Raw genomic sequence first — 18,486 nt, 5'->3', positions numbered from 1 at the left:
AAAATTTCAAATAGTTATATCTCAGCCAAATATTTTCTAACAAACCATACATCAATGGAAAGCTTATTAATTCAGCTTTCAGATGATGTATAAAACTTAATTTAAAGAAATTGACCCTTGACTGGTTTTGTGGTCCAGGGTCACAAATGGGAATTGAGCTTTTACTCATAATAAATTCATTTTTTTCAAGTTGGACCTAAACTAAATTTTAAGGATGTTAAGCCACTATGTTTACACTATTCATGTGTTTTGGATTTCTCTTGTACCCAAGAGATTTTAAGAAATTAAAGATTAATATTTTAGCCACAATGTGATTCTGCTCTTGCGACAAGACAAGCAGCTTAGATTTAAAAAATCTACAATGACGTTATTGAGGGTCTTGTGCAAATGTAGTGCAGGTCAATATGAGCACTTGAACGAGGCGCCTCCTGTGGCTGTGATCAGGCACGGGGTTGATTTGGCATGTGCCACAGCTACTGTACACTGTGATATCTGAATCACAATTTGTTTCTAGATTGTTAACCGTGTCTCCCAATGAGAAACCATGAGGTAATTTGACAAAGATACATGGATCTTTGCATGTGTATTTGTGTGTCATGGTGTCATCTCTCTGATTCGGAAACTAATCAGGGCTGACTGTCCCTTAACCTTCTTCTTGCCAAAAATAGATTTCTCTATATCCCCACCCCTCTGTGATGTCAGAGAGATCAGTGAATTTCTTGGAAGTTACAACCTTAATCACACATATCTTCTCTGATTTTCACTTCCTCACCCTTTTTTCTTATGTTGTGTAATCTAGTCTAGCGTAAATCTGATATAATCTATCAATTAATCTAGTGTAGGTATCATGCTTTATATTACAGTACGTAAACCAGTCTTTAGTGTTGTATAGCCAACCTCAGCATGCATGTGTAACAACCTGTGCTTATCCTAAACTGTTGTTGTCATTGCATTGAGACTGTTAACAGACACTATACTTGTTCAGGTTGCTACATTTTCAGCATTAATGTCAAACGCACGAACATGAATGTTTTTGTGTGTTTTGCATACGTGCATTTGGCTGTGGTGACAAGCAGGCATGTGTCTTATGTAACCTGTAAAGTTGGCTGATTGAGAGGGTTAACATGCCAACACGGCAATAAGAGAACTTTTAATTTGATGAGTGTTCCCCCTTAAGTATCAAAAAGTAGTTAGCTATCCAAGAACAGTTATGAAACCTTCCAACCATAGGCCAAACACATTAATGCAGGAATTTATGTCCTGTCAGTAATTTTCAGAGAGAAACTGAGGTTACTCTCGAGCAACCAATATTAATTTGTACAAAATTAGTGTTCAGTACGATATTCGAGGTTGCTGTGGTTAACTCCTCGCGAACGCGAATTCTTCAGCCCTTTATGTAGCGCGCTCTAACAACCTTGTAACTTTTGTGGCAACTGAAATGTTGTTTACAACGTTTTATATTTCATTTGGGTTCAAACCTTTATGGAATTTATGGGATAGGAGTCGGACCCAGTATGTTAAAGAGAGAAAGGCGCTGTCCAATTGTCGAATAACGGGCGTAGTGGCGTCACAGCTTTTGGGAGAACCACGTGTCCTGCAAAAAATAGCCGGTCACGGTTCCCCTCATGAGGCAGCGCTCAACCAGAACTGGCCGGTAAGATAACAGACTACCGACGGACTCACAAGTCACAGCTGCCCTTCTCGTCGAAAACATGGTAAAGAAGACTAAAAGTCCCGTCACTTACGCAAAAATGAAGGGAATCGTTTCATATTTTACAGGTAAGCTCAAATACTAGGCTATTCCTCAAACTTTAATAAAAAGAGACATTTTGAGATTTTGGGTCAGATATACCGCAGAACGTATTTGACACAGTACATTAAATGTTTTAATGTTTACTTTAACAACGTTATATAAATGTACTATATCTAATATATACATACATACATGGACATTTAATTCTTTTTAATTTTGTAAAGGTAAATACAATTTATTTACTGTCTATACATATTTGTTTGGAGATATCCACTATATGGAGATATTTAACTAATTAATTATGTGTTTTATTTTTGTCAGCTTTAATTAAGGACAAGAAGCTCAGATCCAGCCACCCTATCTATCAACAGTGAGTTTCGTCCTAGTCATCATTTTCCATTGCATGAGCTAAAAGTGAAGCAGAGCATGGCTCTATATGTGTTCCAGTACAAAGAGTTCAGAAGATTGACTTATAATTTCATAATTTCTGCAAAGTTCATCTGAAAAATCAGGAATTACTTAGTCCTTTGCACTACGATGTCATTACAGATTGACCACCAGTGTGCTTTAAAGACCATGACCTACTTATAGTAACATTCCAAAGTGATACCAGTAACCAAGTGCTGTTCCAAATAGGTGTTGAATGACTTTGAGGCAGTTTTAGGAGAATACATAGGCGTAGAACTAAATCTTAACATTTGTCTAAAGCACTTGCACTTTTCTGATATGCTTGCTTTCTTTCTTTCATTACAGGATGGATTTTTTGCGATCTGAAGCTAGTCTTTCTGAAGATGAGGGAGCAGCAGCTGTGAGTGAACTTCACAAGTTCATGTTCACTTGTGTGTTCTTGGCCTACATACAGATTAGCAATATCGTACTCTAAGTATTAAAGGTCTCCGGTTCTTTCAGAGACATAAGGTCAAGTCAGTTGCTGCACTGGTTGACCTACAGTAATCTATTGATGTCACAGGAAGTGGAGTGAACTGTGCTGTGGTTTCATATGTCACTGTAAGCTGCTGACTCGCTCTCTCTCTCTCTCTCTCTCTCTCTCTCCCTGATTTCTCTGCCAGGTTTGTTATAGTAATCCACAATCAGAGGAGCCACAGTCTCAGTAAGTGAGTCCTCAGATATCAAGTTACATGGATAGAAACATATACAATTACATAGAAATATTTATTTCAATATGATTTTAGGGTATCTGCGGCTGATTTTGACTACTTGAAGGTGATCGGGACAGGAAGCTTTGGCAAGGTATTATGTTTATAGCATCTCACTCTGCTTTGTATTCCTTTAATGTAAGAATATTTTTTAACCTTTCTTTGATTGTCTGTACTCAGGTGTTCTTGGCCACACACAGGGAAAATGGGAGACATTACGCAGTCAAAGTTCTACAGAAACACATCATCTTAGCAAGGAAGGAGGTATGACTGTATAAATATGCGAGTATAATTACGGTAGTTGATTCATAATGTGTCTGTGTATTTACTGTGTTGTTTTTGTACAGGAAAGAAATGTCATGTGTGAGCACAGAGTGTTGTTAAAGACTCTTAATCATCCATTCCTGGTGAAGCTCCACTTCAGTTTCCAGACTAAGGACAGACTCTATCTAGTGCTGGACTATGCATGTGGAGGAGAGGTATGTTTACTTAGCTACTAAATAGGGACATTCCATATTATTTTTGTTTACTGCTAGTTATAAATACTACAACCTAACCTGTTAACCCACACAAAATTCTTATAATTTTCTTCTTAATTGTGTGTCTGTTAGTGTATATATATATTTGTGTTGCTGTTATCAGATTAAGTTTACTTTTAGGAACACATACACAATCAAGTACAGAACAGCTTTGCATCTGGACTTGTTTATGGTGATAAATTCATTCGTAAATTCAAGTCAATAACCGGATTACCCGGTCAGAACTTTATAATTGAGCTAGAGCTGGTTTTCAGTTTGTATTTCTCTGACACAATGTTTAATTGAAAATTGAACTGAAAAATCACACATCACCTCTGTGAAAGAAAACAACAACGAAGCCATTTGTAGTGGACAAAGTTGAACTACAGTCGCATTATCTACATCTGTTAGTCCATCTCTGCAAAGCCAGACTGGTGCAATTTCGGATCTAAAGTGTTTATAGGACATGAGGAATTATTGATTTAGTCCATCTGAAATTGAACTTTTAAAGCAGCTGTTTTCAACCAGGGTCCACAGAATGATTTATTCATGTGTTTGTGGCAAATCCAAATACTACTGATATGCATGTATTAATGATTGTCTATGTCATTTTTGCAGCTTTTTTACCATTTGCAGAGAGAGGGGGTGTTTGGAGAGCCCAGAGCCAGATTTTATGCTGCTGAGATGGCCTGTGCTTTAGGATACCTACACTCCCTGAAAATTGTCTATAGGTACCAACATCCTGAAATATCTGTGCCTCTATAATGCAGATAAGCCCATTCATATGTGCTTAGTGAGAACAGAATGAACACAAACTTCCAGCAGATTTGCAGTAATCCATCTCTCTCACATGCTCACAGGGACTTGAAACCAGAAAACATTCTGCTGGATTCTGCAGGTCATGTGGTTCTGACCGACTTTGGCTTGTGTAAGGAAGGAATGAGTGGACATGACACCACCAGAACCTTTTGTGGAACGCCAGAGTACTTAGCACCTGAGGTTCTGCTGCAGAAGGAGTACGACAGGACTGTGGACTGGTGGGGTTTAGGAGCTGTTCTTCATGAAATGCTCTATGGCCTGGTAAACGAAACCACCAAATGAATGCTCATTTAAATAAATAACACAGGTAGACAGGTGTGTTTTACACCCACTCTTTCTCATTCCAGCCACCTTTCTACAATGCCGATCGTCTTGAGATGCTCAGAAATATTATTTATCAGCCATTGGTATTAAAACCCTTAGTGTCCAGTGCAGCCAAAGATCTGCTGAAGAGACTGTTAAACAGGGACAGGGCCAAGAGACTTGGAGCAAAACGTGACCTGGTAACCCAACAAGCACACACACATTCACAAACAATCTGAAATGCATTTGTCTTGTGAGTGGCTAAATGTCATTTTGCCCTCAATTGGCTTTTAGAGCGAGCTGCAGTCTCATCCATTCTTCTCAACTATTCATTGGGATGAACTTGTTGCAAAGCAAATTCCTCCTCCTTACGTTCCCCTATTGGTGAGTTTTTCTTTTTATTGATGTATTTGTTGTTAAAGGGATCATTCACCTAACAATTAACATTTTTACTGTTTCAAACCAGTCCAACTTTTTTCTTCTGTGGAACGCAAAATAAGATTTTTTGAAAAATGCCAATGTTGATTTTCACTGTATGGACAAAGACTTTCTTCAAAATATTTTTTTTTTCTGTGTTTTATTTTTTAGTCATAAAGTGAGTTACTGAGGTTCAAAATGTTACATTTCACTTTATGCACAAATACATTCTTCAAAATATCTTCTTTTGTGTCCCACAGAAGAAACAAATGCTTGGAACAACGAGAGGTTGAGTAAAGGGTGTGGGAGATCGGAGATGATTTCAGCGAGATAAAATGTAAATCATTTCTTTGTTTACATGTCTGTATTTCAGTCTGGCCCTGGTGACCTCGCCAACATCGACCCTCGGTTTACAGAACTTCCTGTTCCGCAGTCGCTAGGAGCGTGTGAGGAGTACGGAGCTGCCTTTCCTGACTTCACCTACATCAATGAAAACATTCTCTCACTGACTCGTGGACATTAGGACAAAATTATGTCAGACCAATAGACATTTTGTCTGAGCATGTTTCTAACCATGTTTAACTTAAACTCTGAAACACAGTTCATTTTTATGTTAGCTGGACCAATGCTTTTGCACAAGACTACAAAGTTTCTATCAAATGTGACTGTGTTTAACACTCATGTTATTTAATTCCTTTTTTAACCCTATTTGATAAAAATATATTTGTACTTAAATACAAAGATTGGTGTTCTTACAATACTGTGATGAGATGAAGCGAAACTACAGGTTGCATCAGATGTTTGTCTGTAAAAGTTGTGAGATCTCAAAGTTAATTAAATCGTGTATAGTATTCAGAAGGCATTGGTTAAATGTTTTTGATGAAACTGTATCATCAGTAAAAGAATGTCTGTTTTTGGAGGAATTGTGGAAACAATAAAATTATTTTAAGCAAATGCGGGGTTATGGAGTATCATTATCATTATGGAGTTTACTTATAAATGGTTTAAGCCAAAGTTAATATGTTTTAATTAAATAATCAAAAACGTACAAGCTTACAATTCAGAGTTGTGCACAAACGCTGTAAGTTACTGTAAATCGAGACCTGAATCACACAGTTGTCATCCACAGACCACTGGAATTTATAATTTGTGACTGCTTTGCGGTGTTTATTGCAATTTTTTATCATGTTTTACGCTCTGCTGCCTAAATTTATCTCAACCCTACTTTGAAAACAACGCACTAACCTCTGGGGGTTATCACTTTTAAGTTCACAGCGCCATCTTGTGGCGTTGTCGCTGTCTTCCTTTTTCCACACTTTTGCCGCGATGCGGCCGTCAAAACATTATTTAACGATTATATGAACTTCAGTTTACAACTTGACGCAGTGTTATTTTTTTTAATAAGCTCTGCCTTTTTATCGCATATGACCAAAATATGCCGTCAAAAGAGATTTGTGGAGAAAATCCGAACACGTGATTGATACAGGAAATCAAATCATCACCACTAAAGACTGTAAAATGAAAGGATATGAACAACCAACTCTTGAAAACGGCAGGTTTCAGCGAGCACGCGCTTTAAAGACTGCGTTAAAACGGAACGATCACAACCCGTTTGAACGACATAGACGGCTCTGTTTGTGTTTAATGTGCATGGAAGACGCAAAGAGAATCAACCATTTTCCTTATCCTTATTAAGGCCTTAAATTGTTTTACAGCAACAATCCCCGATTGAAAAAACGAGTATAGCACAAAAGTAAATTCAAGAGTCGTGTAAGGACACACTCGGACAAAGTTGCACTGGCTTTTTGTTGAGAGCATCTGTCACACACATTCGTTGCGATGAAGTTTATCAGGGCTGCAGAAGTTGGACAGACACATCTGAACCCGCGCATGCGCAGTAACGCCACCATCCAGCTCTAAATAAGAGTTACGAAGAAACGAGGTGAGTCGCACGTTTATCAATAAATACGACGTTACTGTCGTCATCCACGCAGTAAACAACGATACGAACAGAGAGTGCGTTTCTTGTTTAATACTTTTCAACCACCGCGGATATTTTCAACGAGGTTTAAAAACCGTAAAGATAAATAGAAGTGGCAAGTTTGTGCAGAAGAAATTAAAAGCATGCAATTTAATATTTCCTCAGGTCTGCGTGCACCCGAGTTGATATATTTCTATACGGATGAATGACAACTCACTCCAAGTGCCTCGGGAAATGTTTTTCTTCTGGAGAAGCGCGTGAAACTGTTGGTTTGGTTTATTGTAGGATGCGCTGCTAATGTTAGAGCTAGCATCAGTCGGGCTAACCACATTCCGTGACAAGGGGAAAGTAAGGAGTTTGTTGACGAAGGAGAAAACATTGCGTTTTAATAAAACAAGTTGTACACTTGCCCTTCCCGTGTTGGTTAAAGGTCCAAGCGACGTGAATCAGACCAGATAACTGTTATAATTCACATACTTTAAACGTGTCGGCGGCCCTTAGCTATGCTCCGCCATTTTGTGTGTCAGTCGAATGCTAATAATGGGCGCTCGCACTTTATTTATGCTAAGAATAAATTCCGTCCTCACTTAAAATATCCAAACAAATGTTTTTTACCAAACTAGGCGAGCCTTTAGATGATGTTTCCGAGGTGACGTTACAGCACGGTCAGGGATTTTGATGAAATTTAGATTTATGATAAACGGCAGGTCAAGAACGTTATTACACTATTGCACGTTTCATGCGAACCATAACGTCCTTAAATAGCGACTTCATTATTTAAAACAAATCCGTCATAGATGTGTTCGTTTTAACTTGTCATCCCAAGTATCCGCGAGGTTCTAAAGTGCAGATTTATCGAGATTCCTTTAAAACAAGGAAAAACTGAACTTGTTCGACTAACTTTACTTTTAATCGCTTTCATCCATTAGTAACAACCAAAGTGGGTTAAATGTGTCAGTAAGAGTCTGCATACAGAGCTAGACCCTACAAATTGACATCATAACTGTAAAGAAATACATATTTTGGTGCTCGTTGGAGTGCTTGGGTCTGTCCGTCCTGCGAGCAGCAGTCGCCCTCTAGCGGCCCTGAGCGGAACTACGAGCGCCGCGCTGCTCTTTCGTGAGTTGCGGACGTTTTAGCCGCAGTCCAAACATTGTTTTCGAGGCGATGTCGGCATATTTGAATAACGGAAAGCGCAGTTTTGTGTTGTTTACTATAACAGTGTGTGCTGACCTACCTAATTAAAAACGTCTTCGCGAATTTCATATACGCTTTTTCGTTATGGAAGTGATTATTAATAGGCATGTGAAGATCACTGACCATAGACGGTACAATGACTAGTATTTTAAAACTCAAGTCATTTATAATAGAAATCAAAGGAAATAAAGCATTTGTATCCTAGTCTCATATTATATTGCATTCAAAGTTTTCTATGCCACCCACAGTAGATTTTTTTGGTTTTGAAATGCACTGATGGGCCTCAACAAAGTCCTCAAGACTTGAAATAATTTAAAATAGCATTAAGGTAAACTGAAACAGCTAAAATGTTTTTAGCATATTTCTACGATATTTGTATATTATTCTTATTTTTTTCTTTTTTGAAGACTCCTAGAGTCTTCGAAAACCTGAATTTATGGGAAAGTCTCATTTAGCATTAAATAATGCCAGTGGCATTTTTATAATGCTGGTTGTTGTACATTTCAGCAGTTATGCCAAGCTCTAAAATAATGTAAAACATTTCGTAGTTCAGTCACCTGTCCATGTCGTAACAGTATATTTTCTCTTTTGATCTCCATAGGTAAAGATGGCAGAGACATCTACAAGTGATGGTCCTGTCGTAGGAGCCGATTTTGACATGATGAGTGCTCTTGATTGGAAGGACGGCATAGCCACCTTGCCAGGAAGTGACATTCGGGTACAAATACTTAATATGATGCATAAATAGAGGAGTGAGGGACATATTTGACTATTAGGAATGTGCTGATGCATAGAAAAAGAAAACAATAACTGGTCTGTTTTTAGTTTCGGATGACTGAATTTGGTACCCTGGAGATCGTCACAGAGGTGGAGCCCAAAGTTAAAGAGGCGGAGCTTACCGGCCCACAGCCTCAAACTACAGGCACCAACAACACTCATTCTCCTGATCAAAACAAGACGTCAATTCAGACCTCAAAGCCCCAGTCAAATACAGAGCATCAGACAAATACAGTGGGTGAGTACCTGTAACTCGCACGTATTCCTACCAAATAATCTTTTGGGACTCAGTATCTCTTTGCTTTCTTTCAGTTTCCACTGAGCCCCACAGGCAGGCAGGGGGCAACAATGCTGTGGAAAGCCCCAGTGTGAGTACAGTGCCCAATGCCATTGTTCCCATGACTGAGGCGACTGCAAACTGCAGGTCATGTGGTCACTCTGGTCCACGCGAATCCTTTCTACAAGGCAAATACTGCAGTGCTCCTTGTGTACAGCCCTCAAGTGGCAGGTACATGTTTTTGCCATTCACTGAGCTCTGCTGGTTGCACTGTTTATGGTGTGTTAAGTCTTTGTGTGTACGTGTGCAGGTCAACCCCAGCTGAGGCTGTCGAAGGGGAACGTTTAGGTAAACGTGTGAGAAAGAAGAAGAAGATGTTTATGGAATCTGGAGATGAAGAGGAGGACAACATCGAGGAGGAAGAGGTAACACACACACATCCATCTCAAACAAAGCAGAGCTAATGCAGTATTAATGAGATGTGCTGAAGTGGAATTGACTGTGTTGGTCAATAGCAATTTCTGTTTCTCAGGAGAAGGTTAAATCCTCAAAGGGGAGACGAGCAGCTAAAGTTGCTAGACTAGGTAGGTAATATCCATTAATCTCTCACATACATCCAGAAACACAAACTCCAATTAATAACATGAATTATTTAATAATGCTACTAAATGTAATCTTCATGTAATTTCACAATAAATACATTATGATGTTGTGATAGCATTTAAACAGCTGACTGTTTGAGTATTTAGTCTTTTATTTAACTTGGACAAAACAATAGAGAATTGTAATATTGGCCATTTATCTGTTATCAGCTATAACATGAAGATTAATTTTCGGTTGGCCAAAAACTTTTTTTTTTTTTTTTTTCTATTGGTGCATCTCAGCTTGTATGGATAGATTTTGTCTTGTATATTTTCACTCAGTTTCAAACCGTCCTTTATCCGGTGTATTATCAATTGTAATGATGATTTTCTTTTGTCCATGTATAATCAGTTTAATGCTTTTCTAAGTCATTTAACTTGCCTCTTTATGATGCTGTGTTCATAGTGACTGCACCTCTGGTTAAGAAGAAAACCTGGAGTTGGTCAGCGTATCTAGAGGAGGAGAGAGCCATTACTGCTCCCTTGAAACTTTTTAAGGAGGTGAGAGCCGCAGCACACTGTATATAGCCTCTGTGTCTGTTCACAGTTAAATACGGTATATGATTAGGATCCTGATTAGGATGGTTAGTTTGATGTCAATCCGTTTTTTTGTCATTAGAAACAAAAAAGTCGTACTTGAACTGGACGGATTTTTTTTTTTAAATGATGAATTCTGTGAAATTCTATAATTATGTGTTTGCAATCCAGCACCAGTCGTTTCCTCAAAGCAGGAATGGATTTAAAGTTGGCATGAAGTTAGAGGGCTTGGACCCCAGTCACCCTGCTCTCTTCTGCGTTTTGACTGTTGCAGAGGTAACCAGAGGCAAAAGTTCCTGTGATTTTTCTTGATATGTCATTTTTTAAGAAACAAAACAAATGAAGTTTTTGGCTGTGCTTATTGTAAAGTGTGTATTTGGACATGTACACCACCTGTTTCAGGTGCAAGGCTACAGGATTCGGCTTCACTTTGATGGTTACCCTGAGTGCTATGACTTCTGGGTAAATGCTGACTCATGGGATGTGAAGCCACCAGGCTGGTGTGAAAAAATGGGCCTCAAGCTATTGCTGCCAAAAGGTGCTTAATATAGTAACACATATGTACTGCAAAAATGATCTGTTGTAAAGGATACAGCGTGCAAAGCAGCTCTTGTGCAGAGCTCTATTTTTGTTCTCTGTAACATATTAGATGTGTTTTGTAGATGTTTCTTTGTGTTAAAACTTCATAATCTCAACTTTGTACTCTGAATGGTGTGATTACAAAATGGTTTACTAGTTTTTATACTGAGGTTAAACATAGATGTAATAGTATAGTAATTACACGATCATTGATTTTAAATGAGTACCACAAAATATACTTTAATTAATTGAAATATAAAAATAGAATTTTCTGAATATAAAATATATAATTCAATTATAATTTATTTTATTTGTTTAAAAAATGGTTACGTTAGCATATTTTTCATGTTTTATAACATTTGGAATGGACAACTGCGGGTTTTTAGACACTCTTAGGGGCTATTCACACAGAGCATGTACTTTCTTTGAAAAATGCGAGATGCAGGAAGGGGAATGGAGTAAAAAAAAACCAGGGTCATGAGATGTGCTGTATTTATGGAATGCCTTGTCATACTCGAGATGCTACAAAAGTAGCAAGACGCAAGCACAATAGTCAACTGTGTTTGATTACAAGGAAAAACAATGGAAAATAGCACAGTGGAATGGAAAAATATGTGCATATGTTGCATATGCAGTTTTTTGTAATAATTGTGTGTTTGCTTACAGGCTGCAGAGATGGAGAGTTTAACTGGAACACATATGTAAAGAACTGTAGGGGTCAACTGGCCCCCAAACATCTCTTCAAGAGTCTTAATACGGTATGTACATTTTATATGCACACAATGTTCAGTGTTCGTTTCTGATCTGAAGATCATGCTGTGTTCTCTGCCATATTTAGTCGGTCACACCGTCAGGATTCCGCGCCGGGATGAAGCTGGAAGCCATTGACAGGAAGAACCCATCACTCATCTGTGTCGCAACCATTGCTGCTGCTGTCGACAACCGACTCCTCATTCACTTTGACAACTGGGATGATTCATATGACTATTGGTAAAGATAGTGACTGAGCAGAATTCTCTGCATTGCCCATGATTGTGTCTAAGGTAGTAAATGAATTGTGTTTGTTCTCAGGTGTGATGCCAGCAGTCCATACATTCATCCGGTAGGGTACTGTGAGGAGGCCGAGTTAACACTCACTACACCTGCAGGTGAAACTCTTTTCATGCAGTCCGTGCATTTATTTCACAAATTATTATGGAATTCTATTTTATATTGTGTGAGAAACATAGTAATACTATAAACACAATGTTATTTCCAAATTTAAGTTATTAGCTTTTATTTAACGTTGTGTTAAAGTTGAATTTAAATACTATCTAAAGAAAATATTTACAATTTACAGTGTACCTTACATTTTCTATTCAGTTCAAATTGATTAGTATAGTATAGTAGATTAGACTAATGAGCATGATGACTAGTGGTTTTATATTTACTTAATATCTGTTTATTTTGTGTCTTAGATTATAAGCCTCCCAAGGTTTTCACTTGGGAGAAGTACCTTGAGGAAACTGGAGCCCAGGCTGCACCAGCAAGAGCCTTTAAACAGGTGAGGCTTGATTCACCCCACTGAAACATGAGAGGTGGAGTTCAATCATATAGAATTGGTACAGTGTTAGTTTAAATTAGTTATGGTGATGCAAAAGTGCAGAGTCAGCATGCATAACATGGAAATAAAATGTACAAAAAATTAGTGCTGTCAAACGATTTATCTCATACAGAACAAAAGTTTTTGTTTCCATAATATATGTATGTATGTTGTGTATGTTTATTATGTATTTATAAACATACACAAACGCATGCATATATTTAAGAAGAAAACGTGTTCGTAAATTAAATATTTATATATAATATAAATTATATGAACATAAATAACATGTAAATATTTTCAAAGCATATACTGTATGTGTGTGTATTTATATATGCATACAAAATGTACAACGTACACACACATTGATTATGTAAACAAAGTCTCTTATTTTGTTTTCGATTAATCACGATAACCACAGCACTACCAAAAAATACAACCTTTTATCTGGTTCAAATTTGTGGACATTTTGACAAAAACCTGTAATGTATAAATTATAAATGTGCTATTTTTAGACAAGTCTTGTTTATATATTTAACTTTATATTCTGTGTAATTTAAAATTATTAGTTTCATATTGTTGTTTACATTGGGTAAAAAAAAAATGATCATAAAATTAAAATAAATTGCATTAGCAGCGCAAAAGGTTGTGGGTTCGATTCCCAGGTAACACATGTTAGGGAAAAATGTCCCTTTGGAAATGCATACATTTTATTTATTGATTTATAATATAAATTCTATGTGTGCAGTTTTTTTATTATTTATGTTTTTATTTGGATTGTAAATGACCTTTGATCTTTGGCCATCCAGAGACCACCACATGGCTTCCAAGTCGGGATGAAGCTGGAGGCAGTGGACAAGCGTAATGCCATGCTCATCCGTGTAGCCACCATCTCTGATGTCGAAGACCACAGAATCAAGGTTTACACACAAATATATCTGTATCTCATTAATATAGTCAACATGAAAACAATTATCACTTAATTAGTCATTTATTATTAGTTAATTCACTTAAACTGTATTTAATCTGCCAATACAAATAGTATATCATTGCTAACTCTCTGTGTGTTTATATATAGATCCATTTCGATGGCTGGAGTGAGGAGTATGATTATTGGCTAGATGCTGATAGCCCAGATCTGCACCCAGTAGGCTGGTGTCAGAAGACAGGTCATCCTCTACAACACCCCAACGGTAACATACTGCTCGACACATGTACATACAGTGTTTCCACACATGGTCCCACTAGACTCATAATCAAATTCGTAATTATAACTATATCAGGTCCCAGAGTGTCTCCAGTGCCTCCAGGACAAGGCTGCCCAACCACAGGATGCAACGGAGTCGGACACATTAGAGGACCTCGGTATGGGACACATTACACGTAAGTTATACACATACTGCTGCAAACACATCCCATAATGTTCATTCTAAGGCAGATGTGTCTCCCATTGTAGGGCGGTGAGCTGTCCATACTCAGATGTGAATCTGAATAAGGACGGGCTGGTGCCGGACAGACTGAACGGAGAGAGACCGGTCACACTCAGTGGACCGCCGCGCCACCGCCGAGCTGAAACGCTCACTCAGACGCACCCTCCCACACCCAGCGCCGGCACCCCTGAACCCCCTGACACCACCACAGACGCCTGTCCTCCAGCTCACTCAGTGCGTGAGCACATTGTGTGAGTGTCATGGGTCACTTAACCGTTTTACTTCTCTCTCCCTTTCACACACACACTCACTCCTCACCTCTTTCTCGTTCCTCCTGTACTTCAGGTCTGGCAGCGCTCCCAAATGTGTCAAGCCACCTCAAGTGAAGCAGGAAGGTGACGGGAAAGGTACACATTGATCAGATTTCGTGATATTCTGGCTTGATTAGCATTTATGGATAGATAATCCATAAACACTGAGAATATTGCCCATGAAGTCATGCTCATCTTTTTTGCCTGTCTCTGTTAAGTTTATCGAAACTAGTTTCTTATAAACAGTCATTTGAATACACCTCTTCTTTAAGCATTTCTCTTAAGTAGTTTGATATTTATGGTGGGTATGAAGTCAAACTTATGTATCATAATGAAGCCAAAAGCTTAATTAAAGAGTCGAGACATTTAAACTTCTTGATGTTTCAACACCATATGAAACGAAGAATATAAAAGTACATTTCTAAGAACTTGCTAAATGTATTTTTAACTAGAAGCATGTTCTTTGTTGTGGACACATTTGCAGACCATGTCATAATTAAAGTCTGTCTGTGTAGATTCTCTTCAGCAGTTCCTGCATGAGTCTGTGTTTTGTGGATGGGAGCCACCGAGGTTTCATCTGTGTTGGGAAAAGCATGGCAAACTCTTGCCTGAAGCTTTAGGCCTCACGGCTAAGAGTGTGTCCAAGTGGAACACAGAAGAGGTGACATTTCATACTTCACCTAAGCTTCTAAAGAGGTCTTCTAAACGCACAGATTTTTATTGGGTCTCTTTTGTTGATGTTTTTCTTTCAGGTGGCAAGTTTTGTAAGAGGCCTGCCCGGATGCAGAGAGCATGCTGCCACCTTTAGGAAAGAGGTAAAGGGAAAAAAAACGGTAGTGTGTGCAGGACTCACTGATCTGTGAGTGTTCTTAGACAAAGTAATTATATATTTAATATAATTGTTTTACTTTTCCCTGCAGCAAATCGATGGCGAGGCCTTCCTGCTCCTTACTCAGTCAGACATTGTTAAGATTCTGAGCATCAAGTTGGGACCCGCTCTTAAAATTTACAATTCAATCCTCATGCTGAAGAGCGCAGATGAGGAGTAGACTGCTGCTCCATCAAAAAACATGTCTCGCCCCCACCGATGTGTCCAGCAAACACAAATGTTCATTCATTGGTCTCCTAGATGGATATTGACAGAATACGCCAATTCAACAAATTTTGTGATCAGAAATATCACCGCACCTTAAGGCTGATATAGATCTGATGTCTCCCTTTCCGACTCTGCAATCGCTCTTAATTAGGACTGATATTCTCTTTTGAAACCAATTCATATTATACTCTGGGAGGGGGGAGTACACTACACTGAGGCACCTTAAATTGTTCAAAGCTTAAACTTAATTCTTTCATTGTTGATATTTATGTTTTTATGGTTGCTAAAATGACGGCTAATTACGATTGAAAGGCACAACGGTGGAGTTATTACTTGAAATGTTTTTTTTTTTTTTGTTATAAAAATGCAAAAAGACATTTGTTTGTAATTGAACACGCATACTAAATAATCCAAGTGAGCCTGTTTGAGACCACTAGAGGGCAGCAGGATTGTGTGTGTGTGTGTGTGTGTGTGAGAGAGAGAGAGAGAGAGAGAGCGTGTGTATGTGAAAGACTTTTGCAAGCATGTGTGAGTGAGAGAAAAAAAAAAGTATAAATGTGTGCTTGCATCTAATGTCAGGGAATTCTTGCTCTGGGCAAATCTGGAATTGAATGTCTCTGTTTGTACTTACTTCAGATGAAATGTTTGATCTTGTAAAATGCATTTGTAAATTGAAGAATTGTATAGTGAATTGGACAGTGTGGAACGACTGATTGGACTGACTCTAAATAGAGTTATGAATAGAAATGAGTGGGTGTGTGTGTGTGCTTCAAGCCTTTGAGACCCTGACATTTTGCCTTGTACATGCATTCCTGAATACTAAGACAGTTTGTTCTGTCATTCACCGAACAAAAGCTTTTTGTACATCTCAGACCTGCTGTATAATACAGCTGTAATTCTCAGCTCTGCCTCAACTGATTTTACATGTTGTTCATGTACTGGCTTGGATTTGCAGTGCTTCTCAAAGTTGTCAGTATATGCACATGCATATGCAGGTTGTTATACAGTAGGTTCAGAATAATTGATCCAGTTAGGGTTTGAAACTGGAGAAAAATGTTAAATTGGGGGTACAAAAATTAAACCCTGAATAAATATAGATAAAAGTCTGCAGATGCATTTGGCTGTAAGTAATAAAGGCATTTAGATGGTGATGGAACATTAAGATCTGGGGAATCATCATCACAGTGGTTAGGGTCAAGGATGGGTTAATATCAGATTTTGATTGTTTTCTTTGGTTTATGTGTGTGTTTGTAGATTAAATGTCTCTCTAATCAGACTTTATGTGTGACTGTGAGTTTTTTTTTTTTGGTTCAGTCTCAAATGGATGAATGGATAAATTGAGTGAAAGAATAAATAAAAATTTCCAACCCAACTGTTTTGTTTTCTGTCGTACAGAATACATAATTATCCCACATGCTTTTCTTATACCAAACTGAAATGTTGAAAGGTAACACTTATAAAAACTGGATCAACTGGATTTTCTCTCGTGTGTGTTTTATACATCAAGCATAATGTGTTTGAGAGCAAAAATAATTAGTTTGTAATATATATATATATATATATATATATATATATATAAAAATCAATTACAAAAATAACTTGCCTGATAACATAACTGTTTCTTTGAATGGTGAATCAATCTTTCTGGTTTTAGTTTTCATACTTTTAATTTAACAACCATAAAACAAAATAAAAAACATGAAACTATTGCTTACAAATTTGGCACATTGTGTAATAATATACAGTGTAGAGAGTTCTATCAATTATTTTAAGTAGATATTAATATTTTTATTGCAATATAAATAAGTTTGCTCTCAAACACTGTATGTGTGGTTGCATAATAAAAAAACACAGAAGTAACTCAACATACTGGGCATATAGCCTATACCACGGAATCTCAAATATTCAACAGTCATAAATGCCCAATCTGAAGTAATATGCATATATATTCTAATAATTTAATATAATACATAATAACAATCTGAGTAAGTCAGGAAAAGGCTTGAAATGGGCCTGGGTCCTCTGAGACTCTAAGAATAGGTTACTCTGCCCACCGTGGGACCCAGCGGGCTTGCACATGTTCCCATGACCCTCTAAGCACACTCGCTCTCCCTCGCTCACTCCCACGTCACTGGCCGGTTAAAGTGAACGCGCCTCGCCTCGCTCTCGTGATACACGCATTCGTTATGGACGGAGGCTGATGGATTAGCGCGTCCCCGTCATCATGGGAATTAGAGTAGAGTCGACTGAAGGAGAGAACAGAAGCAACTGAGGTGAGTTTGAGTGAGTTTAACTTTAGGTGGTGATGTGTGGACTTAATGTATTTCTATAGCACGGTATCTACGGGTATGAACCATAGGTATGAACACAAGTGTACTGAAAAACAGACCTTACTGCGCTTGCGTAATATGTTTGGAAGACACCACAAAGTTTGCAACTGTAAATGTGTTTTTTTAAATCAATGCTAAAACATTTTGCCAATCCCATTGTAATGGGGCAGCTATAATTAAGCCATTTTCATATTGATTGCAGCTATCATAACAATATTCTGTTTGTTTGAGAATCCATTTAGCCCAGTCTAGAAATATTGACTTAACTAATTATATGAGCTTAGGGACAAACCTATACATTTTAGTGTAATGTTAACCACTGACTAAATCTAAAACCCGCTATTTAGGAATTTTAGAGGTAACCTATGGTGACCTCAGTTGACCTTATATGTGACCCTGGACCTCAAAACCTGTCATAAGTAACATGGGGATATTTGTAGCATAATGTAGCAAAAAAAAAAAAAAAAAATTAATTAATGCCGAAAATCATTAGGATATTAAGTAAAGATCATGTTCCATGAAGATATTTATAACAGTTCAGAACTTAGTTAGTAATATGCATTGCTAAGAACTTCATTTTGACAATTTTAAAGGGCATTCTCTCTCTCTCTCTCTCTCTCTCTCTCTCTCTCTATATATATATATTGATCCTAGATATTCAATAAAAATTCATATATTTTTATTCAGCCTTCAGATGATGTATAGAGAAATGAGATGATGTGCTACAGGGTCACATATGAATAAAGAGTTTAGTGGAAAAGAAAAACTCACCATTACACAA

At 37.7% G+C, this 18,486-nt stretch overlaps 2 protein-coding genes across 5 annotated transcripts; both read left to right on the top strand.

Moving 5' to 3' along the window:
- The first annotated feature begins 1,335 nt into the window (after nucleotides 1-1,335).
- Nucleotides 1,336-5,921, top strand: sgk2b (serum/glucocorticoid regulated kinase 2b). Of its 2 annotated transcripts, none has more exons than XM_052578225.1 (12): nucleotides 1,336-1,779; nucleotides 2,075-2,123; nucleotides 2,507-2,561; nucleotides 2,824-2,864; nucleotides 2,947-3,004; nucleotides 3,091-3,174; nucleotides 3,258-3,389; nucleotides 4,047-4,159; nucleotides 4,289-4,508; nucleotides 4,595-4,750; nucleotides 4,845-4,934; nucleotides 5,228-5,367. In XM_052578225.1, the coding sequence occupies exons 1-12, from the start codon at nucleotides 1,713-1,715 to the stop codon at nucleotides 5,258-5,260; spliced, it is 1,098 nt and encodes a 365-aa protein (XP_052434185.1). In that variant the 5' UTR covers nucleotides 1,336-1,712; the 3' UTR covers nucleotides 5,261-5,367. The 2 variants fall into 2 exon arrangements, with proteins under 2 accessions (XP_052434185.1, XP_052434184.1); XM_052578224.1 differs by having other exon boundaries at nucleotides 1,347-1,779; nucleotides 5,341-5,921.
- A 571-nt stretch (nucleotides 5,922-6,492) lies between these two features.
- Nucleotides 6,493-16,747, top strand: l3mbtl1b (L3MBTL histone methyl-lysine binding protein 1b). 3 transcript variants are annotated; one of them, XM_052578215.1, is made up of 21 exons: nucleotides 6,493-6,909; nucleotides 8,747-8,863; nucleotides 8,971-9,160; nucleotides 9,235-9,430; nucleotides 9,510-9,624; nucleotides 9,732-9,783; nucleotides 10,247-10,341; nucleotides 10,549-10,653; nucleotides 10,780-10,915; nucleotides 11,623-11,714; nucleotides 11,795-11,946; nucleotides 12,028-12,104; nucleotides 12,414-12,499; nucleotides 13,348-13,458; nucleotides 13,617-13,731; nucleotides 13,822-13,903; nucleotides 13,995-14,219; nucleotides 14,314-14,375; nucleotides 14,795-14,940; nucleotides 15,032-15,094; nucleotides 15,200-16,747. In XM_052578215.1, exons 2-21 carry the CDS (start codon nucleotides 8,753-8,755, stop codon nucleotides 15,326-15,328), a joined length of 2,340 nt encoding a protein of 779 aa, XP_052434175.1. In that variant the 5' UTR covers nucleotides 6,493-6,909; nucleotides 8,747-8,752; the 3' UTR covers nucleotides 15,329-16,747. The 3 variants fall into 3 exon arrangements, with proteins under 3 accessions (XP_052434175.1, XP_052434173.1, XP_052434174.1); XM_052578213.1 differs by having other exon boundaries at nucleotides 6,494-6,909; nucleotides 13,822-13,921; XM_052578214.1 differs by lacking the exon at nucleotides 6,493-6,909 and adding an exon at nucleotides 6,958-8,473 and having other exon boundaries at nucleotides 13,822-13,921.
- The last annotated feature ends 1,739 nt before the right edge of the window (nucleotides 16,748-18,486 follow it).

This window comes from Carassius gibelio, chromosome B16, assembly GCF_023724105.1.
Source record: "Carassius gibelio isolate Cgi1373 ecotype wild population from Czech Republic chromosome B16, carGib1.2-hapl.c, whole genome shotgun sequence".
Lineage (NCBI taxonomy): Eukaryota > Metazoa > Chordata > Actinopteri > Cypriniformes > Cyprinidae > Carassius > Carassius gibelio.
Note: the sequence above shows the minus strand (reverse complement) of the source record. Positions and strands in the feature narration are given on the sequence as shown.

Bases quoted from the DNA above. Each gene is read 5' to 3' on its own strand.
- sgk2b (XM_052578224.1), top strand. From the start codon at position 1,713: ATGGTAAAGAAGACTAAAAGTCCCGTCACTTACGCAAAAATGAAGGGA. The intron at 1,780-2,074 runs GTAAGCTCAAAT...TATTTTTGTCAG, and splicing joins AATCGTTTCATATTTTACAG to CTTTAATTAAGGACAAGAAG. The intron at 3,175-3,257 runs GTATGACTGTAT...GTTTTTGTACAG, and splicing joins TCATCTTAGCAAGGAAGGAG to GAAAGAAATGTCATGTGTGA.
- l3mbtl1b (XM_052578213.1), top strand. From the start codon at position 8,753: ATGGCAGAGACATCTACAAGTGATGGTCCTGTCGTAGGAGCCGATTTT. The intron at 10,342-10,548 runs GTGAGAGCCGCA...TTTGCAATCCAG, and splicing joins CCTTGAAACTTTTTAAGGAG to CACCAGTCGTTTCCTCAAAG. The intron at 12,500-13,347 runs GTGAGGCTTGAT...TTGGCCATCCAG, and splicing joins CAGCAAGAGCCTTTAAACAG to AGACCACCACATGGCTTCCA.